General features: G+C 44.5%; 1 protein-coding gene across 1 annotated transcript in view; it reads left to right on the plus strand.

Annotated features, from left to right (window-relative positions):
- Nucleotides 1-27,073, plus strand: part of LOC123993718 (protocadherin Fat 2-like) — an 81,071-nt gene that overhangs the window by 11,278 nt on the left and 42,720 nt on the right. The window contains exons 2-11 of the mRNA XM_046296135.1: nucleotides 1-3,274; nucleotides 4,313-4,624; nucleotides 15,805-15,863; nucleotides 16,117-16,227; nucleotides 19,298-19,507; nucleotides 19,803-20,010; nucleotides 25,384-25,523; nucleotides 25,840-26,115; nucleotides 26,323-26,533; nucleotides 26,797-26,983. The exon at nucleotides 1-3,274 is cut by the window's left edge and continues 20 nt beyond it. Coding sequence (XP_046152091.1) covers nucleotides 1-3,274; nucleotides 4,313-4,624; nucleotides 15,805-15,863; nucleotides 16,117-16,227; nucleotides 19,298-19,507; nucleotides 19,803-20,010; nucleotides 25,384-25,523; nucleotides 25,840-26,115; nucleotides 26,323-26,533; nucleotides 26,797-26,983 — 4,988 coding nt within the window. The remainder of the gene's footprint in view (nucleotides 3,275-4,312; nucleotides 4,625-15,804; nucleotides 15,864-16,116; nucleotides 16,228-19,297; nucleotides 19,508-19,802; nucleotides 20,011-25,383; nucleotides 25,524-25,839; nucleotides 26,116-26,322; nucleotides 26,534-26,796; nucleotides 26,984-27,073) is intronic.

Raw genomic sequence — 27,073 nt, forward strand, 5'->3', positions numbered from 1 at the left:
ACAGTGAAGATGGTTACAACAGACACAAGTACACTACTCTTAGTGGTAGCAGTCTTTCTAAACCTAGTAGCAAGTAACGAGTACCACAATTTTCACTTGGGAAAGGACAGCTCTCCCATGAGGTTCACCTATCATCTCTACAATGCCACCATTAATGAGAACTCAGCCCCCAGGACTGCTGTGGAGAGTCCCATCAAGATGGGCGTAGTGATCGATCCTTTGTGGAACATCAAGTTCAAACTCGTCTCTGGAGACGACGACGGCCTATTCAAAGCGGAAGAGGTCAGAGTAGGGGATTTCTGCATTCTGCGAATCAAAACGCGAAGCAGTATTTCTGCATCACTGAACAGGGAAGTAAGAGACAGTTATACTCTCACCATTGAAGCCACTGAAATCACGTACGACTTCCAGGCCAGGACCAAGGTATTGGTTCAGGTACTTGATACCAATGACCTGAAACCGCTCTTCTACCCAGCCTCGTACAACGTAGTCATCAGGGAAGACGCTCCGTTGAAGTCCAGCGTGGTCAGGGTCAGTGCGACGGACGCGGATATTGGCTGCAACGCTGAGTTCTATTACTCCTTTACGACTAGAGCCCATCCGTTCTCCGTTGATCCTTTCTCAGGCGCCATCAGCCTCGTCAAGAGACTGAACCACAGCCGAGCAGAAACCTATGATCTCACTGTATTAGCCGAGGACAGGACCAAGAAGATATCTGGGGTTAAGAGGTTTGGCAACGTTGCCAGCGTTACAGTGACCATAGAAAAGATCGCTTCGACCGGCCCCACCATCAAACCTCTCCCAGTTGTCCTGGCTCAGAAGGACGAAGAGGAGAAGATAACTATTGATGTCTTTGTAGAGTCGGGTGTAAAGCAGGTTGAGTCCGTTAGTATTGTTGGCGGGGATCCACAGAGGTATTTTGAGATTATTCCATCCAGCCTGCAAGTCAATGGATTCCAAGTGGTCTCCACCAAGAGAATGAACTGGTCCCAGAGCCCATCTGGATTTAACCTCTCCCTTCAAGCTACAGACAAGAGCAGTCCACCTTTAGTTTCTCCAGTTTCAGAAATCCATATCCCTCCGTATAAACAAAGCCTGTTTAGCTTTCTGGAAGACACTTACATTCTCACACTAAGTGAGTTTTCACCACCAAAAACACATGTGATCAGAGTTAGTGTGAGTCCAGCACATTTGAATGTTACATTCCACATTAAAAGTAACTCTGATAGCCACAAATTTAAGATTAACCCCAAAACAGGCATACTTGTTACCTCAGAGTCCTTTGACTTTGAGAAAAAGTCTCGTTATGAATTCGACGTGATAGCGAATTACGGTGAAGCCGAGACCCATATAGTCGTTGAGATAACTGACGAAAATGACAACGCCCCCACATTCACCAAGCCCTCATACCAAACCACACTATCAGAGAACGTACCTATAGGCAGCAGTGTTCTAACAGTCTCTGCAATAGACGTGGACAGGGGTCGAAATGGCTTCGTGATCTATGCCATAGCCATCTCAGATCCTTCCCCATTCACAATAGACCCAATCAGTGGTGTGATCTCTACATCTGAGGATCTGGACTACGAGTTGATGAAGAGGTGGTATCATCTCAGAGTGTGGGCTTCGGACAGTGGCAGTCCCTTCAGTCATGTTTCTGAATGCGCTGTGACGATCACCATGAGCAACGTCAACGACAACACCCCTCTGTTTGAGCAGGTGGGATGCAACGCCACCATACCTGTAGATTTAGCGGTGGGAGAGCCAATCGCAGAGCTGTCTGCTGTTGACCTGGACGAACTACAACAGCTCAGATATGTGATCGAGTCAGGGAATCACCAAAAACTGTTTGACATCGATGCAGTATCAGGAGTCATTACACTGATCAGACAGATACCCACAGTTTCGATAGAGACTGAATTACCTTCGTTCAGACTCAGAATAACAGCAACCGATGGTAAACATACCTCTGATCCCTCTGTTGTTACTGTTACTGTCGTCAACCAGAGCATTGAAGCCACAGTCAGTTGTCAGGAGACTGGGATTTTCAAACGGCTCACAGACAAACTGATAGAATCCATAAAGCCAGTGTTGACTATCCAGGATGAGGAATCCTTCTCAGACGTTCATTTCATCAACCGCCACTCTCCTAAATTCAACTCTGGCATCCCGAGTACTATTGACATTAGAGAGGACTTCCCTTTAAATTCTACTATCCTTCACTTCAAGGCTTCAGATAATGACACCGGATTCAACAGCAAGCTTGTGTACGCCATCTCAAGTGGAAATGAAAACGGGTGTTTCTCCATTGGTATTTGGTCTGGGGAGCTTAAACTTGTGTGTCCTTTAGACCGAGAAACCAAAGAGTTCTACATTTTGAACGTAACTGTCTATGATTTAGGAAGCCCACAAAACTCAGCATGGAAACTTCTTGCTGTGAAGCTATTGGATGTTAACGACAACCGACCAGTATTCGACCAATCTAGGTATGTCGTGCACATCCCAGAGAACACAGAGGTTGACACGACGATATTCCAAATGCACGCAACAGATTTAGACTCTGAGGGCAATGGAAACATCCTATATTCGATGCTAACGCTAACCAATCTGTTCAAGATCAATGAACTCACTGGAAAAGTGAAGGTGTCTGGTCGTTTAGACAGAGAAGCCTTTCCCAGACATGACCTGAAGATAGAGGCTAGAGATCAGTCTAAAAAAGACCCACAGCTCTTCTCTTTGACCGATCTGGTGGTCGTTTTGGAGGACATCAACGACAATCCTCCCAAGTTCGTCCCCAAGATCTACAACATCAAAGTCCCTGAGGACTTTCCCTTGGGGACGGTGCTACTGTGGGTCGAGAGCTACGACTTAGACCTGGGCAGCGCTGGACAGGTCAGCTACAACCTGAAGAACAGTGAGAACGGGGCCTTTTTTCTGGACGCGTCGACGGGATCTCTAACCCTTGAGAAAGAACTGGACTTCGAGATGAGACAGTCTTACAACCTGACGGTTCAAGCAGTTGACCATGGTCTTCCTCGGTCACTGTCCTCTTCCTGTTTCATCGAGGTGGAGGTCCTGGATGTGAATGAGAACCTGAATAAGCCAGTCTTCTCCATGTTTGTCTATGAGGCCTCAGTGATAGAGGACGCTCCTGTGGGAACCTCAGTGTTCACGCTGACAGCAGCAGACAGGGACCAGGGGAAAGATGGAGTCGTCAGGTATCACATTCACGATGGATCTGGCCTGGGAGTTTTCTTGATCGATGAGGAAACAGGTAAATGTGTGTGTGTGTTTTTGTGTGTGTGTGTGTGTTTGTGTGTGTGTGTTTTTGTGTGTGTGTGTGTGTTTGTGTGTGTGTGTGTGTGTGTGTTTTTGTGTGTTTGTGTGTGTGTGTGTGTGTGTGTGTGTGTGTGTGTGTGTGTGTGTGTGTGTGTGTGTGTGTGTGTGTGTGTGTGTGTGTGTGTGTGTGTTTTGTGTGTGTGTGTGTGTGTGTGTGTGTGTGTGTGTGTGTGTGTGTGTGTGTGTGTTTTTTGTGTGTGTGTGTGTGTGTGTGTGTGTGTGTGTGTGTGTGTGTGTGTGTGTGTGTGTGTGTGTGTGTGTGTGTGTGTGTGTGTGTGTGTGTGTGTGTGTGTGTGTTTTTGTGTGTGTTTTTGTGTGTGTTTGTGTGTGTGTTTGTGTGTGTGTGTGTGTGTGTGCGTGTGTGTGTGTGTGTGTGTGTGTGTGTGTGTGTGTGTGTGTGTGTGTGTGTGTGTGTGTGTGTGTGTGTGTGTGTGTGTGTGTGTGTGTGTGTGTGTGTGTGTGTGTGTGTGTGTGTGTTTGTGTGTGTGTGTGATAACAGTCATTTTCTTTAGTATGAATGCATTGCTGTTACAGTAGATGAGAAGTGGTATGACAGTTGATAAAGCCTGTGGTTAAAATAACCTGAGGCTGCTTGGGACGTGTTCCTTCATACTGGCTACTTTACAGAGGATAGCCTGTGACCTCACAAAGTATCACATTCCATTATCATGGCTCCCTCCTGTTGGGAAATTAGATAGAGAAATAGAAATAGACAATGCTGTGTCATTGTAGTGTGGAATACCTGCACTGATACACATGGCCTCCCTTTCAGAATCTTACTCCTACTTATAATCTTTTAGATTTTGACGAACATATTCTCCAGTTTTAACCAAATAACAACTTTTTTTTTTTTTGGGGGGTAAACCTAGATGATTTAACTATCCAAATTGTTCATCACCACACCTGTCAGCCAAAAAATGATGCGAATACAGATGGGATGACATTATAAACGATTTCTCCTTCTGTTTTGCAGGTGTAATCCGCACGGCTGAGACGTTGGACCGCGAGGCCGTCCCACACTACTGGCTGTCGGTCTATGCCAAAGACCTTGGCACCATCCCTCTAGTGACCTGGACAGACATATTTGTGGAAGTCCTGGACATCAATGATAACCCTCCCCAGATGTCCCAGCCGGTCTACTTCGGCTCCGTCCTGGAAAACATGCCTAAAGACAAGTCAGTGGTTCAGGTCACTGCTACTGACGTGGACAGCTCCTCTGAGGGGAAACTCACCTTTCAGTTGTTGGAGTCACCGCGGAGGTATTTCACCATCAACACCAAGACAGGTAACTGACACATTTCACAAGGAAACACGGATCGATGTGATTTTATTTCTGTAGTCTAACACCTTTGAGGAAATACAGGTTGCTGTATTGTGTCCATATCAAATGTTGACAACCTACAACATCCATTCAGTTTCGTGAAATGTACATCTCATGTTTGCCATTTTTCTTGTTCTTGTGTTTCAAATATACATCTCAATATACCATTTAACTGTAAAACATGGCAGCTTGTGGTTTCTCAAGTTGAATAGAACACGGTAGATTATAACATGTGTCAACGGTAAGGTGCACATGCATCACCCAGGGTGTGCCACATCACGTGAAGCGGGATCAAGGTTAAACTACACTTATTTTCTACCTGTAAATGTACAAAAAAAAACATTTATTTTTATATTTTACAAATGATCCAGTCATGTCTGGGCTGGGAGGGCAGTGAGTGTAAAATATCAACTGCCCAACCAGAAAGTTAAACCCCAAATCTCTGACAGTTTTATCTTGCAGCGGAGTGTCTGTCACACAGCAACAGAGCATGGGCCTTAGAAAACAGGGCAAATTGCAACCAGATTAGCTCTATGTCGCAAGCTCCTACAAGTCTGTCTGTCCTCGACTTGTAATCTCTGCTGGGCTGTGTGTGTGTGTGTGTGTGTGTGTGTGTGTGTGTGTGTGTGTGTGTGTGTGTGTGTGTGTGTGTGTGTGTGTGTGTGTGTGTGTGTGTGTGTGTGTGTGTGTGTGTGTGTGTGTGTGTGTGTGTGTGTGTGTGTGTGTGTGTGCGTGTGTGTGTGTGTGTGTCCCCTTACCCCCAGGCTAACACCCAAGGATTAAATCTTAAAAGACACTCCATTAAATGCCTTGGAAGACGTACAATAGATTAGATGTTTTATAGAAACACCCGGTGTAATCAAGAGACAGGTTAGTTTCGCTAAGACTACCTGGGAGTGGGGAGGGGAAAACTAGCTGCTATTGGCAGAGAGGTTTGCAGCTCTCTTTCTTATTGGTCTATTAACTCATTTACTTCCTGGTGATGTCACCAGGCATGTCAAAACTCCTCCCACTAAAACAGGCAGACATTTCAGGTGGTCTTTTCAAACAGCTCTAACACTAAAAGGGTATCATCATTTTCACAATTTCACAGTATTATCCCAACCTCATAGTGTGGAAATATACACCGAGTGTACAAAACATTAGGAACACCTGCTCTTTCCATGACATAGACCGACCAGGTGAATCCAGGTGAAAGTTATTGTCCCTTATTGATGTCACTTGTTAAAATATTGAAGTGCCTTTGAACAGGGTATGGCAGTAGGAGCCAGGCACACCGGTTTGAGTGTGTCAAGAACTACAACGCTACTGGGTTTTTCATGCTCAATAGTTTCTCATGTGTATCAAGAATGGTCCACCACCCAAAGGACATCCAGCCAACTTGACACAACTGTGGGAAGCAATGGAGTCAACATGGGCCAACCTGGGTTCCTGTGGAACGCTTTCGACACCTTGTAGAGTCCATGCCCTGAAGAACTGAGGCTGTTCTTAGGGCAAAAAGGGCTGCAATTCAATATCAGGAAGATGTACACTCAGTGTATATAAAACACAAGAAAAGCAGGGTTTTGACTGCACTGGGCCTTTAACTCATTACTATGACAAGGACCTTGTCCTTCTACATTCTGAAAGTATTCAGACCCCTTGACTTTTTCCACATTTTGTTAAGTTGCAGCCTTATTCTAAACTTGATTACACCCCCCCCCCCCCTTCAATCTACACACAATACCCCATAATGACAAAGCAAAAAACTGTTTATTTTTTATTTTTGCTCTGTTCATCTTTGCCTCGATCCTGGCTAGTCTCTCAGTCCCTGTCGCTGAAAAACATTCCCCTAGCATGATGCTGCCACCACCATGCTTCACCGTAGGGATGGTGACAGGTTTCCTCCAGATGTGACGCTTGGCATTCAGTCCAAAGAGTTCAATATTGGTTACATTAGACCAGAGAATCTTGTTTCTCATGGTCTGAGAGTCCTTTAGGTGCCTTTTAGCAAACTCCAAGCAGGCTGTCATGTGCCTTTTACTGAGGAGTGGCTTCCGTCTGACCACTCTACCACAAAGGCCTGATTGGTGGAGTGCTGCAGAGATGGTTGTCCTTCTGGAAGGTTCTCCCATCTCCACAGAGGAACTCTGGAGCTCTGTCAGAGTGACCATCAGGTCCTTGGTTACCTCCATGACCAAGGCCCTTCTCCCCTGATTGCTCAGTTTGGCCAGGCCGCCAGCTCTAGGAGGAGTCTTGGTGGTTCCAAACTTCTACCATTTAAGAATGATGCAGGCCACTGTGTTCTTGGGGACCTTCAATACTCCAGAAATGTTTTGTTATCCTTCCCTAGATCTGTCCCAAGATACAATCCTGTCTCTGAGCTCTACGGACAATTCCTTCGACCTCATGGCTTGGTTTTTGCTCTGACATGCACTTTCAACTATGAGACCTTATATAGACAGGTGTGTGCCTTGCCAAATCCTGTCCAATCAATTGAATTTACCACAGATGGACTCCAGTCAAGTTGAAGAAACATCTCAAGGACGATCAATGGAAACAGGATGCTCCTGAGTTCAATTTCGAGTCTCATAGCAAAAGGGTCTATGTAGTTATGTAAATTAAACACATTTGAATACATTTGCAAAAAAAAATTAAAAACCTGTTTTTCGCTTTATCATTATGGGGTATTGTGTGTAGATTGATGAGGATTTCATTTTTTAAAATCCATTTTAAAATAAGGCTGTAACGTAACACAATTTGGAAAAAGTCAAGGGGTCTGAATACACTGTAGGTGAATACAAAAGTATCAATGAACCTCAGCTTCTATCACACAAACAGCATGGTAGATTCATTTGTGAGAGGATATGAGCTGTGCTCCTCATGTCTGAACAGGATCAACACATGACTCAGAGAAGTCTGACTAAGACCTTAATTCAGGAGTGTAAGCAGCTAAGTACACAAGGTACAGTATCTGTAGAGATGTCCCAGCAAGGAAGTCAGATAACAACCAGTAATACATTTCAATAGAAGCAGTGTAGCTGTATTACCAGCTGGAAGAAACAGAAAAACCTAAACTAGAAAATACTAATAATTTGCGGGTGCTTATATTTGTCCTGTAATGGGTGTTTTCTGCATATCCCAACTCCCCCAGGCAGGACCCCCAGTGGGGTCACATCGTCAAGTACCCCAAGAGCAATTGGGTTAAGTGCCTTGCTCCAGGGCACAGAGAAAGCTTTTCACCTTGTCTGCACTGGGATACTAACACTCTAACCTTAAGGCTACCTGCCACCCCAGAAGAAAACATATGGAGGTCAAGAGACCTCTTTTACAAGGAGGCCTAGCAGAGAAGGACAACTTCATTACAAAAACACAGACACAGGAATTATACCTACAAGTCTGTGCTAAATGATAAAAGCAGCAGCTTCCTAACGTGTCTCACCTGTCTAAATAATGTCTCCGCTAAAGACCCAGCAGGATTTGTTTTTGAGTGCCGTAAAAGCGAAATGCCCCTTAAATGATCACCTCCCCCACCACACACACACACACGCACGCACGCACGCACGCACGCACGCACGCACGCACACACACACACACACACACACACACACACACACACACACACACACACACACACACACACACACACACACACACACACACACACACACACACACACACACACACACCCTTGCATGGTAATCAGTCCCTGTGGTATCACTTGGGGCAGTCGAGTGGTGAACAAAATTAATGTTTCTCAGGCATGTTTAGTCTGTAGGCCACTACTCTGATATCAACTCAGGCATGTTTAGTCTTTAGGCCACTACTCTGATATCAACTCAGGCATGTTTAGTCTGTAGGCCACTACTCTGATATCAACTCAGGCATGTTTAGTCTGCAGGCCACTACTCTGATATCAACTCAGGCATGTTTAGTCTTTAGGCCACTACTCTGATATCAACTCAGGCATGTTTAGTCTGTAGGCCACTACTCTGATATCAACTCAGGCATGTTTAGTCTGCAGGCCACTACTCTGATATCAACTCAGGCATGTTTAGTCTTTAGGCCACTACTCTGATATCAACTCAGGCATGTTTAGTCTGTAGGTCACTACTCTGATATCAACTCAGGCATGTTTAGTCTGTAGGCCACTACTCTGATATCAACTCAGGCATGTTTAGTCTGTAGGCCACTACTCTGATATCAACTCAGGCATGTTTAGTCTGTAGGCCACTACTCTGATATCAACTCAGGCATGTTTAGTCTGTAGGCCACTACTCTGATATCAACTCAGGCATGTTTAGTCTTTAGGCCACTACTCTGATATCAACTCAGGCATGTTTAGTCTTTAGGCCACTACTCTGATATCAACTCAGGCATGTTTAGTCTTTAGGCCACTACTCTGATATCAACTCAGGCATGTTTAGTCTTTAGGCCACTACTCTGATATCAACTCAGGCATGTTTAGTCTTTAGACCACTACTCTGATATCAACTCAGGCATGTTTAGTCTTTAGGCCACTACTCTGATATCAACTCAGGCATGTTTAGTCTTTAGGCCACTACTCTGATATCAACTCAGGCATGTTTAGTCTTTAGGCCACTACTCTGATATCAACTCAGGCATGTTTAGTCTGTAGGTCACTACTCTGATATCAACTCAGGCATGTTTAGTCTGCAGGTCACTACTCTGATATCAACTCAGGCATGTTTAGTCTTTAGGCCACTACTCTGATATCAACTCAGGCATGTTTAGTCTGCAGGCCAACTACTCTGATATCAACTCAGGAATGTTTAGTCTGTAGGCCACTACTCTGATATCAACTCAGGCATGTTTAGTCTGTAGGCCACTACTCTGATATCAACTCAGGCATGTTTAGTCTGCAGGCCACTACTCTGATATCAACTCAGGCATGTTTAGTCTTTAGGCCACTACTCTGATATCAACTCAGGCATGTTTAGTCTGCAGGCCACTACTCTGATATCAACTCAGGTGGTGAAACAGACAACCTCACCCAGATTTCAACACGGTTGAAAAGTGCCAAACCAGTCATGTAACCTGTTTTGTCAGGTTTTCTGATCTCATAGACCCTTTAATTTGGCAGGAGAATTGGCCTGTTAAACGAACAGAAGCAGAATGGGAAATCTTTACCAAATGACAATACAGTAGTGGATAGTGTATCAGTGGACAGATTGGGTAAGGGGAAAGGGGAAATGGGAAGGGGAAATGGGAAGGGGAAAGGGGAAAGGGGAAGGGAAAGGGGGAAAGGGGAAGGGAAAGGGGGAGGGAAAGGGGACGGGAAAGGGAAAGGGAAAGGGAAAGGGGAAGGGGAAGGAAAGGGAAAGGGAAGGGGAAGGGAAGGGAAAGGGAAAGGGAAAGGGAAAGGGGAAGGGAAAGGGGAAGGGAAAGGGAAAGGGAAAGGGAAGGGAAAGGGAAAGGGAAAGGGAAAGGGAAGGGAAAGGGAAAGGGGAAGGGAAAGGGAAAGGGAAAGGGGAAGGGAAAGGGAAAGGGGAAGGGAAAGGGAAAGGGGAAGGGGAAGGGGCAGGGAAAGGGAAAGGGAAAGGGAAAGGGGAAGGGAAAGGGAAAGGGGAAGGGGAGGGGGAAGGGAAAAGGAAAGGGAAAGGGAAAGGGAAAGGGAAAGGGAAGGGAAGGGAAGGGAAGGAAAGGGAAAGGGAAAGGGAAAGGGGAAGGGGAAGGGAAAGGGAAAGGGGAAGGGGAAGGGAAAGGGGAAGGGAAGGGAAGGGGAAGGGAAAGGGGAAGGGAAAGGGGAAGGGAAAGGGAAAGGGAAAGGGGAAGGGGCAGGGAAGGGGAAGGGGAAGGGAAAGGGAAAGGGAAAGGGAAAGGGAAAGGGAAAGGGAAAGGGGAAGGGAAAGGGGAAGGGAAAGGGAAAGGGGAAGGGGCAGGGAAAGGGAAAGGGGAAGGGGAAGGGGAAGGGAAAGGGAAAGGGAAAGGGAAAGGGAAAGGGAAAGGGGAAGGGAAAGGGAAAGGGAAGGGGAAGGGAAAGGGGAAGGGGAAGGGGCAGGGAAAGGGAAAGGGAAAGGGAAAGGGGAAGGGAAGGGGAAGGGAAAGGGAAAGGGAAAGGGGAAGGGAAAGGGGAAGGGGCAGGGAAAGGGGAAGGGAAAGGGAAAGGAGAAGGGGCAGGGAAAGTGGAAGGGAAAGGGAAAAAGGGAAAGGGAAAGGGAAAGGGAAAGGGAAGGGGAAGGGGAAGGGAAAGGGAAAGGGAAAGGGAAGGGAAAGGGGAAGGGGAAGGGAAAGGGAAAGGGAAGGGAAAGGGAAAGGGGAAGGGGAAGGGGCAGGGAAAGGGAAAGGGGAAGGGGCAGGGGCAGGGAAAGGGGAAGGGAAAGGGAAAGGGAAAGGGGAAGGGAAAGGGAAAGGGAAAGGGAAAGGGAAAGGGGAAGGAAAGGGAAAGGGAAGGGGCAGGGAAAGTGGAAGGGAAAGGAAAGGGGAAGGGGAAGGGGCAGGGAAAGTGGAAGGGAAAGGGAAGGGAAAGGGAAGGGAAAGGGGAAGGGAAAGGGAAAGGGAAAGGGAAAGGGAAAGGGAAAGGGGAAGGGGAAGGGGAAAGGGAAGGGGCAGGGAAAGTGGAAGGGAAAGGGAAAGGGAAGGGGAAGGGAAAGGGAAAGGGGAAGGGGCAGGGAAAGTGGAAGGGAAAGGGAAAGGGGAAGGGAAGGGGCAGGGAAAGTGGAAGGGAAAGGGAAAGGGAAAGGGGAAGGGAAAGGGAAAGGGGAAGGGGAAGAGAAAGGGAAAGGGGAAGGGAAAGGGGAAGGGAAAGGGGAAGGGGAAGGGAAAGGGAAAGAGGAAGGGGAAGGGGAAGGGGAAGGGGAAGGGGAAGGGGAAGGGGAAGGGGAAGGGGAAGGGAAAGGGGAAGGGACAGGGAAAGGGAAAGGGAAAGGGAAAGGGGAAGGGGAAGAGAAAGGGAAAGGAGGAAAGGGGGAAAGGGGAAGGGAAGGGGAAAGGGGAAGGGGAAGGGAAAGGGGAAGGGAAAGGGGAAGGGGAAGGGGAAGGGAAAGGGGAAGGGAAAGGGAAGGGGAAGGGGAAGGAAAGGGAAAGGGGAAAGGGGAAAGGGGAAAGGGGAAGGGAAGGGGGAAGGGGAAGGGAAAGGGGAAGGGAAAGGGGGAAAGGGAGAAAGGGGAAAGGGGAAAGGGGAAAGGGGAAAGGGAAAGGGGAAAGGGAAAGGGAAAGGGAAAGTGGAAAGGGAAAGTGGAAGAGGAAATGGGAAATGGGAAGGGAAAGGGGAAGAGGAAATGGGAAATGGGAAGGGAAAGGGAAATGGGGAAAGTGGGGAAAGGGGGAAAGGGGGATACCTAGTCAGATTGTAGCAGGTTGACGTTTATTGTCATAAGACTTGTCCTGGAGGCAGAACTGAGCGATTTTCCCTTAGGCAGGCCAGCTGTAAAGTCAACATTCATGAAAACAAACTTTTACTTTTTGGTCTTAAATTAAGGTCATCATTAGGCATTAGGGTTAGCGTTGTGGTTAAGGTTATGGTTAGGCATTAGGGTTAAAATCTGATTTTATGACTTTCTGGCTGTGCCAGCTCGTGACCACTCTTTTGTATTGGCCAACTCCTGCAACACACGTTATATTATTAAAGTATCCACAGTCCTAAAACGTTGAGTATTTTCTAAACAATAACAGGATCTAGAAAGTTCTCAGAGGTTTCTTTGTTTGGACCATAAAGCCAAATAAACACTGTTAACAAACAGATGGTGTTGTGGGAAGACAGGAGAGTTAACCAGCTGCATGGGGCTCAGACAGTGACAGGTGTGCTGTGTCATTCCACTAACTTGGTGCCTTTTGAGATGCGTAAAAAAACACACACTGTTTCCTTCTCTCTCTGTTTCCTTCTCTCTGTGTTTCCTTCTCTCTGTGTTTCCTTCTCTCTGTGTTTCCTTCTCTCTGTGTTTCCTTCTCTCTTTCTCTGTTTCCTTCTCTCTGTGTTTCCTTCTCTCTTTCTGTTTCCTTCTCTCTGTGTTTCCTTCTCTCTGTGTTTCCTTCTCTCTGTGTTTCCTTCTCTCTGTGTTTCCTTCTCTCTTTCTCTGTTTCCTTCTCTCTGTGTTTCCTTCTCTCTTTCTGTTTCCTTCTCTCTGTGTTTCCTTCTCTCTCTGTTTCCTTCTCTCTGTGTTTCCTTCTCTCTGTGTTTCCTTCTCTCTTTCTCTGTTTCCTTCTCTCTGTGTTTCCTTCTCTCTTTCTGTTTCCTTCTCTCTGTGTTTCCTTCTCTCTGTGTTTCCTTCTCTCTGTGTTTCCTTCTCTCTGTGTTTCCTTCTCTCTTTCTCTGTTTCCTTCTCTCTGTGTTTCCTTCTCTCTTTCTGTTTCCTTCTCTCTGTGTTTCCTTCTCTCTGTGTTTCCTTCTCTCTGTGTTTCCTTCTCTCTGTGTTTCCTTCTCTCTTTCTCTGTTTCCTTCTCTCTGTGTTTCCTTCTCTCTTTCTCTGTTTCCTTCTCTCTGTGTTTCCTTCTCTCTGTGTTTCCTTCTCTCTCTGTTTCCTTCTCTCTGTGTTTCCTTCTCTCTGTGTTTCCTTCTCTCTGTGTTTCCTTCTCTCTTCCTCTGTTTCCTTCTCTCTCTCTGTTTTCCTCTCTCTCTGTTTCCTTCTCTCTGTGTTTCCTTCTCTCTTTCTCTTTCCTTCTCTCTCTCTGTTTTCCTCTCTCTCTGTTTCCTTCTCTCTCTGTTTCCTTATCTCTCTGTGTTTCCTTCTCTCTTTCTGTTTCCTTCTCTCTCTCTGTTTCCTTCTCTCTGTGTTTCCTTCTCTCTGTGTTTCCTTCTCTCTTTCTCTGTTTCCTTCTCTCTGTGTTTCCTTCTCTCTTTCTCTGTTTCATTCTCTCTGTGTTTCCTTCTCTCTTTCTCTGTTTCCTTCTCTCTGTGTTTCCTTCTCTCTTTCTCTGTTTCCTTCTCTCTGTGTTTCCTTCTCTCTTTCTCTGTTTCCTTCTCTCTGTGTTTCCTTCTCTCTTTCTCTGTTTCCTTCTCTCTGTGTTTCCTTCTCTCTTTCTCTGTTTCCTTATCTCTTTCTCTGTTTCCTTCTCTCTGTGTTTCCTTCTCTCTTTCTCTGTTTCCTTCTCTCTGTGTTTCCTTCTCTCTTTCTCTGTTTCCTTCTCTCTCTCTCTGTTTTCCTCTCTCTCTGTTTCCTTCTCTCTGTGTTTCCTTCTCTCTTTCTCTGTTTCCTTCTCTCTCTCTGTTTTCCTCTCTCTCTGTTTCCTTCTCTCTCTGTTTCCTTATCTCTCTGTGTTTCCTTCTCTCTTTCTGTTTCCTTCTCTCTCTCTGTTTCCTTCTCTCTCTCTCCCTCTCTCTCTTTCCTTCTCTCTGTGTTTCCTTCTCTCTTTCTCTGTTTCCTTCTCTCTCTCTGTTTTCCTCTCTCTCTCTGTTTCCTTCTATCTGTGTTTCCTTCTCTCTTTCTCTGTTTCCTTCTCTCTCTCTGTTTTCCTCTCTCTCTGTTTCCTTCTCTCTCTGTTTCCTTATCTCTCTGTGTTTCCTTCTCTCTTTCTGTTTCCTTCTCTCTCTCTGTTTCCTTCTCTCTCTCTCCCTCTCTCTCTTTCCTTCTCTCTGTGTTTCCTTCTCTCTTGCTCTGTTTCCTTCTCTCTCTCTGTTTTCCTCTCTCTCTGTTTCCTTCTCTCTCTGTTTCCTTCTCTCTCTGTTTCCTTCCTTCTCTGTTTCCTTATCTCTCTGTGTTTCCTTCTCTCTTTCTGTTTCCTTCTCTCTCTCTCTGTTTCCTTCTCTCTCTCTCTCTCTCTCTTTCCTTCTCTCTCTGTGTTTCATTCTCTCTGTGTTTCCTTCTCTCTCTGTGTTTCCTTCTCCCTATGTTTCCTTCTCTCTTTGTTTCCTTCTCTCTCTGTGTTTCCTTCTCTCTCTGTGTTTCATTCTCTCTGTGTTTCCTTCTCTCTCTGTGTTTCCTTCTCCCTATGTTTCCTTCTCTCTTTGTTTCCTTCTCTCTCTGTGTTTCCTTCTCTCTCTGTGTTTCCTTCTCTCTCTCTGTTTCCTTCTCTCTCTGTTTTCTTCTCACTCTGTTGTCTTATGACTCTGTTTCCTTCTATCTGTTTCCTTCTCTATGTGTTTCCTTCTCTATCTCTGTTTCCTTCTCACCCTGTTTCCTTCTCTCTCTGTTTCTCTTCTGTTTCCTTCTCTCTCTGATTTCTTCTCTCTCTCTGTTTCTCCCTCTGTTTCCTTCTCTCTCTGATTTCTTCGCTCTCTGATTCTTCTCTCTCTCTGTTTCTCTCTCTGTTTCCTTCTCTCTCTGATTTCTTCTCTCTCTCTGTTTCCTTCTCTCTCTCTGTTTCTCTCTCTGTTTCCTTCTCTCTCTGATTTCTTCTCTCTCTCTGTTTCCTTCTCTCTCTCTGTTTCTCTCTCTGTTTCCTTCTCTCTCTGATTTCTTCTCTCTCTCTGTTTCTCCCTCTGTTTCCTTCTCTCTCTGATTTCTTTGCTCTCTGATTCTTCTCTCTCTCTGTTTCCTTCTCTCTCTGTTTCTCTCTCTGTTTCCTTCTCTCTCTGATTTCTTCTCTCTCTCTGTTTCTCCCTCTGTTTCCTTCTCTCTCTGATTTCTTCTCTCTCTCTGTTTCTCCCTCTGTTTCCTTCTCTCTCTGATTTCTTCTCTCTGATTTCTTCTCTCTCTGATTTCTTCTCTCTCTCTGTTTCGCCCTCTGTTTCCTTCTCTCTCTCTGTTTCTCTCTCTGTTTCCTTCTCTCTCTGATTTCTTCTCTCTCTCTGTTTCTCCCTCTGTTTCCTTCTCTCTCTGTTTCTCTCTCTGTTTCCTTCTCTCTGATTTCTTCTCTCTCTCTGTTTCTCTCTCTGTTTCCTTCTCTCTCTCTGTTTCTCTCTCTGTTTCCTTCTCTCTCTGATTTCTTCTCTCTCTCTGTTTCTCCCTCTGTTTCCTTCTCTCTCCCATATTCCTTCTCTCTTTGTTTCCTTCTCTCTCTGATTTCTTCGCTCTCTCTGATTTCTTCTCTCTCTCTGTTTCTCCCTCTGTTTCCTTCTCTCTCTCTGTTTCTCTCTCTGTTTCCTTCTCTCTCTCTGTTTCTCTCTCTGTTTCCTTCTCTCTCTGATTTCTTCTCTCTCTCTGTTTCTCCCTCTGTTTCCTTCTCTCTCCCATATTCCTTCTCTCTTTGTTTCCTTCTCTCTCTGTTTCCTTCTCTTGCTGTTTCCTTCACTCTCTCTGTTTCCTTCTCTCTCTCTGTTTGCTTAGGCGTCATCAACACTCTGACCTCTCTGGACCGGGAACAGAAGTCTGAGCACAGTATTGAGGTAGGAGACTGAGACACCTGCTTGTCATTAAACAACATGTGCAATTTTTTACGAGATCGTTACAAAGGCCTGAAATGAGAGCTTAAACTACTCTATAAATGATCCGTAACGTGTGTGGTCTGGATAAATAACATTTCTCACCAAATATGTGATTTATGATGCATACAACTTTTTAAAATGTAATTTAAGTCTCAATCAATCCTTCATATCCTACTGTTAGACTAACCCGTCTTCCCCCTCTTCCTCCTCTCAGGTGATAGTGTCAGACAACGGAGCCCCTCCTCTCCGCTCCACCTCTACAGTGATCATCCAGGTGCTGGATGAGAACGACAACAGACCCCAGTTCAACCACAAGCTCTTCCAGGTCTGCTTCTATTGGCTCTTTTGGGATTCGGGTCAGCGTCCGAAAGGGAACCCTATTTCCTGCATAGGCTGTGTTTACACAGGCAGCCCAAATCTGATATTTTTTTCCACTCATTTGTCTTTTGTCCAATAACATCAGATATTTTTCTTATTTTTCCCGCCCCTAATTTCGAGGTATCCAATTGTTAGTAGTTACTATCTTGTCTCATCGCTACAACTCCCGTACGGGGTCGGGAGAGACGAAGGCTGAGAGCCACGCGTCCTCCGAAACACAACCCAACCAAGCCGCACTGCTTCTTAACACAGCTCGCATCCAACCCGGAAGCCAGCCACACCAATGTGTTGGAGGAAACACTGTGCACCTAGCGACCTGGTAAGCGCGCACTGTGCCCGACCCGCCAGTGCGCGATGAGACAAGGATATCCCTACCGGCTAAACCCTCCCTAACCCGGACGGCGCTAGGCCAATTTTGCGTCGCCCCATGAACCTCCCGGCTGCGACAGACCCTGGGCTCGAACCCAGAATCTCTGGTGGCATAGCTAGCACTGCGATAACATCAGATATTTTTTTCAGAGCTGATCTAATTAGTCAAAATACCAATTAGTGAAAGCAGTGGCGGTTCAAACTTGTATGGCTTCCTGGGTGAACCCCCCCCCCCTTCAGCCCCCCAGGGCTATGTATACCAACCCTACCTTGTCACAATTCAACTGATTGGCTTAAACGCATTAAGAAGGAAAGAAATTCTACAAATTAACTTTTAACAAGGCACACTTGTTAATTTAATTGCATTCCAGGTGACTACGCATGACGCTGGTTAAGAGAACTCCAAGAGTGTGCAAAGCTGTCATCAAGGCAAACTTTTTAATATAAATTTTTATTTAACCTTTATTTAACTCGGCAAGTCAGTTAAGAACAAATTCTTATTTACAATGACGGCCTACCCCGGCCAAACCCAGACGACGCTGGGCCAATTGTACGCCGCCCTATGGGACTCCCAATCACGGCCGGATGTGATGCAGCCTGGATTCAAACCAAGGACTGCAGTGACACCTCTTGCACTGAGATGCAGTACCTCAGACCACAGCGCCACTCGGGAGCCCAAAAGGATGGCTACTTTGAAGAATCTAAAATAAAAAATATATTTAGATTTAACACTTTTTTGGTTACTACATGATTCCATATGTGCTATTTCATCATTTTGATGTCTTCACTATTATTCTACAATGTAGAAAATAGTAAAAAATAAAGCAAAAGCCTGGAATGAGTTGGTGTGTGCCGAAGCTTTTGACCGAAGCTTTTGACCGATGCTTTGACCGGGGGTGTGACCGGTACTTTGACCGGTGGCTTGCGAAAGTATTCACCCCCCTTGGTATTTTTCCTATTTTGTTGCCTTACAACTTGGAATTAAAATAGATTTATATATCATTTGATTTACACAACATGCCTACCACTTTGAAGATGCCATTTTTTTTATAGCATAACTATTCACTCCCCCCAAAGTCAATACTTTGTAGAGCCACCTTTTGCAGCAATTACAGCTGCAAGTCTCTTGGGGCATGTCTCTATAAGCTTGGCACATCTAGCCACTGGGATTTTTGCCCATTCTTCAAGTTGGATGGGTTTCGCTGGGGTACAGCAAATTTTAAGTCATACCACAGATTCTCAATTGAATTGAGGTCTGGGCTTTGACTAGGCCATTCCAAGACATTTCAATGTTAAAACATTAAAACATTTGAATGTTGCTTTTTCTTATTTTGTGTATGTGTAGGGCCATTATTTTGCTGGAAGGTGAACCTCTGTCCCAGTCTCAAATCTCTGGAAGACTGAAACAGGTTTCCCTCAAGAATTTCCCTGTATTTAGCACCATCCATCGTTCTTTCAATTCTGACCAGTTTCCCAGTCCCTGCCAATGAAAAACATGGGATGGTGTTCTCGGGATGATGAGAGGTGTTGGGTTTGTGCCAGACATAGCTTTTTTCTTGATAGCCAAAACCTCAATTTTAGTCTCATCTGACCAGAGTACCTTCTTCCATATATTTGGGGAGTCTCCCACATACCTTTTGGCGAACACCAAACGTGTTTTCTTATTTCTTTCTTTAAGCAATGGCTATATTTCTGTCCACTCTTCCGTAAAGCTCAACTCAGTGGAGTGTACGGCTTAAGGTGGTCTTATGGACAGATACTCCAATCTCCAATGTGGAGCTTTGCAGCTCCTTCAGGGTTATATTTGGTCTCTTTGTTGCCTCTCTGATTAATACCCTCCTTGCCTGGTCCATGAGTTTTAGTGGGCGGCCCTCTCTTGGCAGGTTTGTTGTGGTGCCATATTCTTTCCATTTTTTAATAATGGATTCAATGGTGCTCTGTGGGATGTTCAAAGTTTTAGATATTTTTTTATAACCCAACCCTGATCTGTACTTCTCCACAACTTTGTCCCTGACCTGTTTGGAGAACTCCTTGGTCTTCATGGTGTCACTTCCTTAGTGGTGTTGCAGACTCTGGAGCCTTTCAGAACAGGTGTATATATACTGAGATCATGTGACAGATCATGTGACACTTAGATTTCACACAGGTGGACTTTATTTAACTAATTATATGACTTCTGAAGGTAATTGGTTGCACCAGATCTTATTTAGGGGCTTCATATCAAAGGGGGTGAATACATATTTCACTCACCACTTTTCCATTATTTATTTATTTTTTATAATTTTTTGAACATTCTTTTTTTCTTCATTTCACTTCATCAATTTGGACTATTTTGTGTATGTCCATTACATGAAATCCAAATAAAAATCTATTTAAATTACAGGTTGTAATACAACAAAGCAGGAACAACTCCAAGGGGAATGAATACTTTTGCAAGGCACTATATATCTGAATTTGGCTGGCTGTTTAAACGCAGCCATTGTGCACTACTTTTGACTTGGACCACATCTGGTTAAAATTAGTGCACTAATTAGGGAATAGGATGCCATTCAGCCCTACTTACTATTAAAGCACTTTGTGTCAGCTGCTGATGTAATAATGGGCTTTTATAAATAAATGTGACTGATTAATTAATTGATTGGTTCCAGGTAAAACTACCTGAGCAACACAGGGTTCAGGGGGCGGAACCACAGGCGGAGGTGTATCGGATGGTTGCCCAGGACGACGATGAAGGGCCCAATGCTGAGGTCACCTTCAGTCTCCAGGACAACCAGGACGAGAGGTTTGAGATCCATCCAGACACTGGGTTGGTGACGGCACACGGGGACTTTACAGCAGGCAACTACAGCATCCTCACGGTACGTGGACAACCACATAGTTAACATGTTCCACAGATTCTTCTCTGCTTTTCACAACCACACGCAATGGTGGAGCACTCTTTAGGACACCTGCTATTCCAAAACAAAAACAACCGCATCTTCTTTCATGACTCTCGTTCACATGTAGAGTAAACGTGCATGTGAAGTTGCATGTGAACACCATTGTGATGAACCCTGTCATGTTCTCATGTAGTGTGATGAGTAACACAAAGATTCACACCCCAGTGCAATAACATTAGCATTGTCTCTCCATCCCATCCATTCCCTCTGTCAGATCAAAGCAGAGGATCATGGGAGTCCGGTGAGATCGTCGACAGTCCGCCTCGACGTAGAGTGGATCCCCAAGCCGACGCCCACCTCCGATCCGCTGACGTTTGACGAGCCACACTTCACCTTCGCTGTCATGGAGACGGATCCTGTCACTCACATGGTGGGGATCATCCTCACGGAGACACAGAGGCTACTGTGGTATGACATCACAGGTGAGGACTAACATCGGTAACTCTGACGTCAAATCAAATCAAAGCAAAGCAGATTTTTATTGGTCACATACACTTGGTTAGCAGATGTTAATGCGAGTGTAGCGAAATGCTTGTGCTTCTAGTTCACAGATCAGTAATATCTAACGAGTAATCTAACAATTTCACAACAACTACTTTATACACACAAGTGTAAAGGAATGAATATGTACATATAAATATATGGATGAGCGATGGCCGAACGGCATAGGCAGTAGATGGTATAGAGTACAGTATATACATATAGATGCAGTTTTTTAATTTTACCTTTATTTAACCAGGCAAGTCAGTTAAGAACACATTCTTATTTTCAATGACGGCCTAGGAACAGTGGGTTAACTGCCTGTTCAGGGGCAGAACGACAGATTTGTACCTTGTCAGCTCGGGGGTTTGAACTCGCAACCTTCCGGTTACTAGTCCAACGCTCTAACCACTAGGCTACCCTGCCACCCCAGTAGATGGTATAGAGTACAGTATATACATATAGATGCAGTAGATGGTATAGAGTACAGTATATACATATAGATGCAGTAGATGGTATAGAGTACAGTATATACATATAGATGCAGTAGACGGTATAGAGTACAGTATATACATATAGATGCAGTAGATGGTATAGAGTACAGTATATACATATGAGATGAGTAATGTAGGGTATGTAAGAGTACAGTATATACATATGAGATGAGTAATGTAGGGTATGTAAACATTATATAAAGTGGCATTGCTTAAAGTGACTATTGATACATTTATTACATCAATGATTTATTATTAAAGTGACTAGATGTGTTTAAAGTGATGTGTGGAGATGTGCAGTATGTTGTGTGTTGATGATATGGACCATGCATAAGTACAGTGTTTCTTTAGTGGGTAGAATTACAGCCTATTTTATACAGTTATATTAGTTGACACAATAAAGACTTAGAGTAAAGTTACCGTAAAAAGTAGTTGTTTTATTAAACTGACCAAACGGAATGAGTCAAAATGATCTGTCAACATTTCACACATTTATGGAATGTACATAAAGGCAAGTCAAAACGTGACCAATCAAAGATTGCAAATGGACTGTGAAGGAAAATATACTTTTATTGATGATGAGAATCTGGCATGGAGCCGTGCGCTGTGAGTTTTGCTGTGCGCTGTGAGTTTTGCTGTGTGTTTTGCTGTGCTCTGTGTGTTTTGCTGTGTGTTTTGCTGTGCTCTGTGTGTTTTGCTGTGTGTTTTGCTGTGCTCTGTGTGTTTTGCTGTGCACTGTGTGTTTTGCTGTGCGCTGTGTGTTTTGCTGTGCGCTGTGTGTTTTGCTGTGCGCTGTGTGTTTTGCTGTGCGCTGTGTGTTTTGCTGTGCGTTTTGCTGTGCGCTGTGAGTTTTGCTGTGCGCTGTGTGTTTTGCTGTGTGTTTTGCTGTGCGCTGTGTGTTTTGCTGTGCGCTGTGTGTTTTGCTGTGCGCTGTGTGTTTTGCTGTGTGTTTTGCTTTGAGGTAGGCTAGTTGAGAACACCTTTATTTAACCAGGTAGGCTAGTTGAGAACACCTTTATTTAACCAGGTAGGCTAGTTGAGAACACCTTTATTTAACCAGGTAGGCTAGTTGAGAACACCTTTATTTAACCAGGTAGGCTAGTTGAGAACACCTTTATTTAACCAGGTAGGCTAGTTGAGAACACCTTTATTTAACCAGGTAGGCTAGTTGAGAACACCTTTATTTAACCAGGTAGGCTAGTTGAGAACACCTTTATTTAACCAGGTAGGCTAGTTGAGAACACCTTTATTTAACCAGGTAGGCTAGTTGAGAACACCTTTATTTAACCAGGTAGGCTAGTTGAGAACACCTTTATTTAACCAGGTAGGCTAGTTGAGAACACCTTTATTTAACCAGGTAGGCTAGTTGAGAACAATTTCTCATTTGCAACTGCGACCTGGCCAAGATAAAGCATAGCAGTGTGAACAGACAACACAGAGTTACACATGGAGTAAACAATTAACAAGTCAATAACACAGTAGAAAAAAAGGGGGAGTCTATATACAATGTGTGCAAAAGGCATGAGGTAGGCGAATAATTACAATTTTGCAGATTAACACTGGAGTGATAAATGATCAGATGGTCATGTACAGGTAGAGATATTGGTGTGCAAAAGAGCAGAAAAGTAAATAAATAAAACAGTATGGGGATGAGGTAGGTGAAAATGGGTGGGCTATTTACCGATAGACTATGTACAGCGGCAGCGATCGTTTAGCTGCTCAGATAGCAGATGTTTGAAGTTGGTGAGGGAGATAAAAGTCTCCAACTTCAGCGATTTTTGCAATTCGTTCCAGTCACAGGCAGCAGAGAACTGGAACGAAAGGCGGCCAAATGAGGTGTTGGCTTTAGGGATGATCAGTGAGATGCACCTGCTGGAGCGCGTGTTACGGGTGGGTGTTGCCATCGTGACCAGTGAACTGAGATAAGGTGGAGCTTTACCTAGCATGGACTTGTAGATGACCTGGAGCCAGTGGGTCTGGCGAAGAATATGTAGCGAGGGCCAGCCGACTAGAGCATACAGGTCGCAGTGGTGAGTGGAATAAGGTGCTTTAGTGACAAAATGGATGGCACTGTGATAAACTGCATCCAGTTTGCTGAGTAGAGTGTTGGAAGCCATTTTGTAGATGACTTCGCCGAAGTCAAGGATCGGTAGGATAGTCAGTTTTACTAGGGTAAATTTGGCGGCGTGAGTGAAGGAGGCTTTGTTGCGGAATAGAAAGCCGACTCTTGATTTGATTTTCGATTGGAGTTTGATTGGCTCAAATGCATTAAGAAGTAAAGAAATTACACAAATGACCTTTCAACAAGGCAGACCTGTTAATTGAAATGCATTCCAGGTGACTACCTCATGAAGCTGGTTGAGAGAAAGCCAAGAGTGTGCAAAGCTGTCATCAAGGCAAAGGGTGGCTACTTTGAAGAATCTAAAATATATAAGTCACTGACAGTGTCACCAGCAAAGCACCCCCACACCATCACACCTCTTCCTCCATGCTTCGCAGTGGGATTCACACATGCGGAGATCATCCGTTCACCTACTCTGCATCTCACAAAGACACAGTGGTTGGAACAAAACATTGAAATTTTGGACTCAGACTAAAGGACAGATTTACACAAGTCTACTGTCCATTGCTCGTGTTTCTTGGACCAAGAAAGTCTCTTATTATTATTGGTGTCCTTTAGTAGTGGTTTCATTGCAGCAATTAGACCCAGAAGGCCTGATTTACAGAGTCTCCTCTGTACAGTTGATGTTGACATATGTCTGTTGCTGGAGCTTTATTTGTGCTGCAATTGGAGGTGCAATTAACTCTAATGAACTTTGAAGAATCTCAAATAGAAAATATATTTTGTTTAACACTTTTTTGGTTACTACATAATTCCATATGTGTTATTTCATAGTTTTGATGTCTTCACTTTTTTTTGTAGAAAATAGTTTTAAAAAATAAAGAAAAACCTCTTGAATGAATTCGTGTGTCCAAACTTACTGTACATTAACCGAAGCATGGCACTTTAGATAGTGTCTTGAAAAGAACTTGCTGGCTAAATGTGGCAGCCACTGCAATTCTAATGTGTTGATCTCAGCTTTCCAGCTTTTCACATGACTTGATCTTTGACTGTGACAGCTGCCTTTCAACCCATTATATATTTAATCTATGATTTTTCTTTCAAACCGTCTGGCAATATTTGTTTATCTGGGCATTGAATACTTTGGATGTTTGATTTTTCCATTTTCTAGCATTTTTCATCATGAATCTTGTTCTACAGGCAGCTTTGCAGAGTGGTCACTAGCTGGCACAGCCACAAAGTCATCAAATCTGATTTTAAACCTAAACACACTGCTAATGCCTAACCCTAACCTCAAATTAAACAACCCACTGGTTGAAACAACGTTGTTTCCACGTCATTTCACTGAAATTACGTTTAACCATTTTTAAAATCCTACACAGGGCAATGTCCCCAATTCACTGGGGCATTGGGATATTTTTTAGACCAGAAGAAAGAGTGCCTCCTACTGGCCCGCCAACACCACTTCCAGCAGCATCTGGTCTCCCATGCAGGAACTGACCAGGACCAACCCTGCTTAGCTTCAGAAACAAGTCAGCAGTGGTATGCAGGGTGGTATGCTGGGTAGTATACAGTGTGGTATGCAGGGTGGTATGCTGCTGGCAATTTGGAATGGACGTTGAATTGGCATCTGTGCCCAGTGGGAAGATTCATGCCAATAAACATCAACCTGAGTTTTTTTCAAATGTTGCAAACGCACCAACTAGAAATCTAAACATATGATTAATTGTTCAATAATGCTCAACATTTTGTCGGAGAAGTGACATTTTCAAAATTCCCTATTTTCATGTAGTCTCACTGGTAATATTAAAAGGCAATGCTTGTTTAAAATGGAGCCTTTAAAAATGAGCCTTGAAAAGGTGCATCTATTTCTTAATAAACACCATCTGGCTGAACAAGCATGAGCTTTACCCCTGCTGTTCACGGCATCTGTTGAAAGTGTGTCGCTGCCAAATGTTTCCCCTTAAAACAATTGTGTTACACTTATTCTGGTACACTTGGACACGGTGGGGGGACCCTTTTCTGCAACCTTGTTTTCTGTCATTAATACATACATGGCTGAACATGTGAGGATGACGGTGGTTCGTTGGCCCCATACTGGCAGATTGTTGGCTTTTTGCTCTCAGTAAAATGAGGCGTAGTATGCACCGGAAGTAGTATGCACAGGAAGTAGTATGCACAGGAAGTAGTATGCACAGGAAGTAGTATGCACAGGAAGTAGTACTTCTTAACTGTTGAGGGTGCAACACAGTACGTGTGTTTGTGGCCATGTTCAGTGAGAGGAGGGCCTCTTAGCTCATATTCCATATTCACACGCACTCATTCGGGGCGATGGCCATCATTCAAAGCGGTGAAATAGCCGTTTAAAAAAAAATGTTTTGTTGGTGTTCTTGTCTTTCCAACTGTCCCGACTGGGCAAACTCCATTTCCAGTGGACGCTCCAAACAGCTGCCCACACGTCCATCTGTAGAAAGAATGATCCTCCAATCACAGCCAAGTCATTTTGGTTCTGGATGACACACCTGTGTGTCACAACTGCCATATGGGATTTCACTCACTCCTCCCATAAGGCCATTGGGGTCAGTCTCTGTGACAGACACTTACGAAGCCAAACAACCTGAGGGACTCTGGGCAGGCTTCCATTGAGGCCTTTCAACGGTCAAAATTTCAAACTGTCAAACTTCAAACTGTCGTTGTATGGGGTGATTGAATGATATTGATTTATTTATACCGTCTCCTATCTGTTGTGTTGTTCCCAGGCGGCGATGAGGAGCAGGACTTTGACATTGAGAGGAACACAGGCAGCATCGTGATCGCCAGGCCTCTGGATGCAGGGAAGAAGTCCAACTATAATCTGACTGTACAGGTTACAGACGGGCATCAGGTCGCAACCACACAGGTGATACACACATGAAATACATCGTAAATTAGTAGGTATTATGGTAAAACTTTAGATTAAGTTGTCTGTCTGTCTGTCTGTCTGTCTGTCTGTCTGTCTGTCTGTCTGTCTGTCTGTCTGTCTGTCTGTCTGTCTGTCTGTCTGTCTGTCTGTCTGTCTGTCTGTCTGTCTGTCTGTCTGTCTGTCTGTCTGTCTGTCTGTCTGTCTGTCTGTCTGTCTGTCTGTCTGTCTGTCTGTCTGTCTGTCTGTCTGTCTGTCTGTCTGTCTGTCTGTCTGTCTGTCTGTCTGTCTGTCTGTCTGTCTGTCTGTCTCCTAGGCATATATCCAGGTGCTGGACATGAACGAGCATCGACCCAAGTTCATGACGTCCATCTACGAAGTCAGAGTACCGGAAGAGACCTCTCCACGGAAGGACATCCTCCACATCTCTGCTCAGGACCAAGACAGAAATAGCAAACTCATCTACTCGCTCCACAGCAGCGTCCATCCAGACAGCCTGAAGAGCTTCCATCTGGACCCTAAGAGTGGTGTTCTGGTCATGACTGAGCAGCTGGACCGTGAGAAGCTTTCTGTGCACACCCTCATTGTGATGGTAATGTTGTTGATGTTTTTTAGTCATCTCCCTTACCATTTGAAAACATGGAGGATCTAAAGTACAGCGTATCTATCATAACAGTTCTACAAAGTAATCTCTGTCTGATTATAGCAATCATTTTTTTCTGGTTATCTAGGAGTTTGAATTTGGATTAAGTTAACATCCCCCACTGTCCCGCTCTCACCATCTCATTTTACTCCGTAGGTTCGAGATCAGGAGATCCCAGTGAAAAGAAACTATGTGAAGGCAGTGGTTTATGTGGAGGACTGCAACGACCACTCTCCTGCCTTCCTGGCGGCCGGCTATGAGGGAACTATCACCGATCTGGCTGCGGCTGGGACAGAGGTGCTGCGTGTCAAGGCTGTGGATAAGGACACGGGGAGCAACGCTCAGATTATTTACTCCCTTCACTCAGGTACAACACAGATCAGAGATTATGGGGGGTAGATTATGATGGATTTGAATTGTGAATGTTCTTCAAGCATGATAATCTGTTTTTAGCATTCTTTAAAAGAGTATAGAAGTATATTCTATTATAAAATCATTATTTGAGATAGATTTGTACTTTACCCTCACATATAGGCAAATGTGTTGACAATTTAAAACATTATTATACACCAAAAATATGTTTGTAAAATAATTTGGTCATTTTTATTTGGTCATTGTTCATCTTTCCAGGGAATGTGGACAACACCTTTGCCATTGATGGTGAGCTGGGGAGCATCACTATCGCCAAACCTCTGGACAGCCTACCCCAGGAGCAGTTTCATCTGACAGTGAAGGCCACAGACCAGGGTTTTCCCCAACACAGCGATCTCTGTTCTGTCTCCATCACCGTCCTGCTCTCAGACAGAACCCCTCCCAGGTTAATATGTATATAAACTAGTAGTATGTTGTTTGATAATTCTTAAATGTTTTAATTTGTAAATTGTATCAAATAATTCAACGTCAGCTA

The sequence above is a fragment of the Oncorhynchus gorbuscha genome, linkage group LG13 (assembly GCF_021184085.1).
Source record: "Oncorhynchus gorbuscha isolate QuinsamMale2020 ecotype Even-year linkage group LG13, OgorEven_v1.0, whole genome shotgun sequence".
NCBI classification, from domain to species: Eukaryota; Metazoa; Chordata; class Actinopteri; order Salmoniformes; family Salmonidae; genus Oncorhynchus; species Oncorhynchus gorbuscha.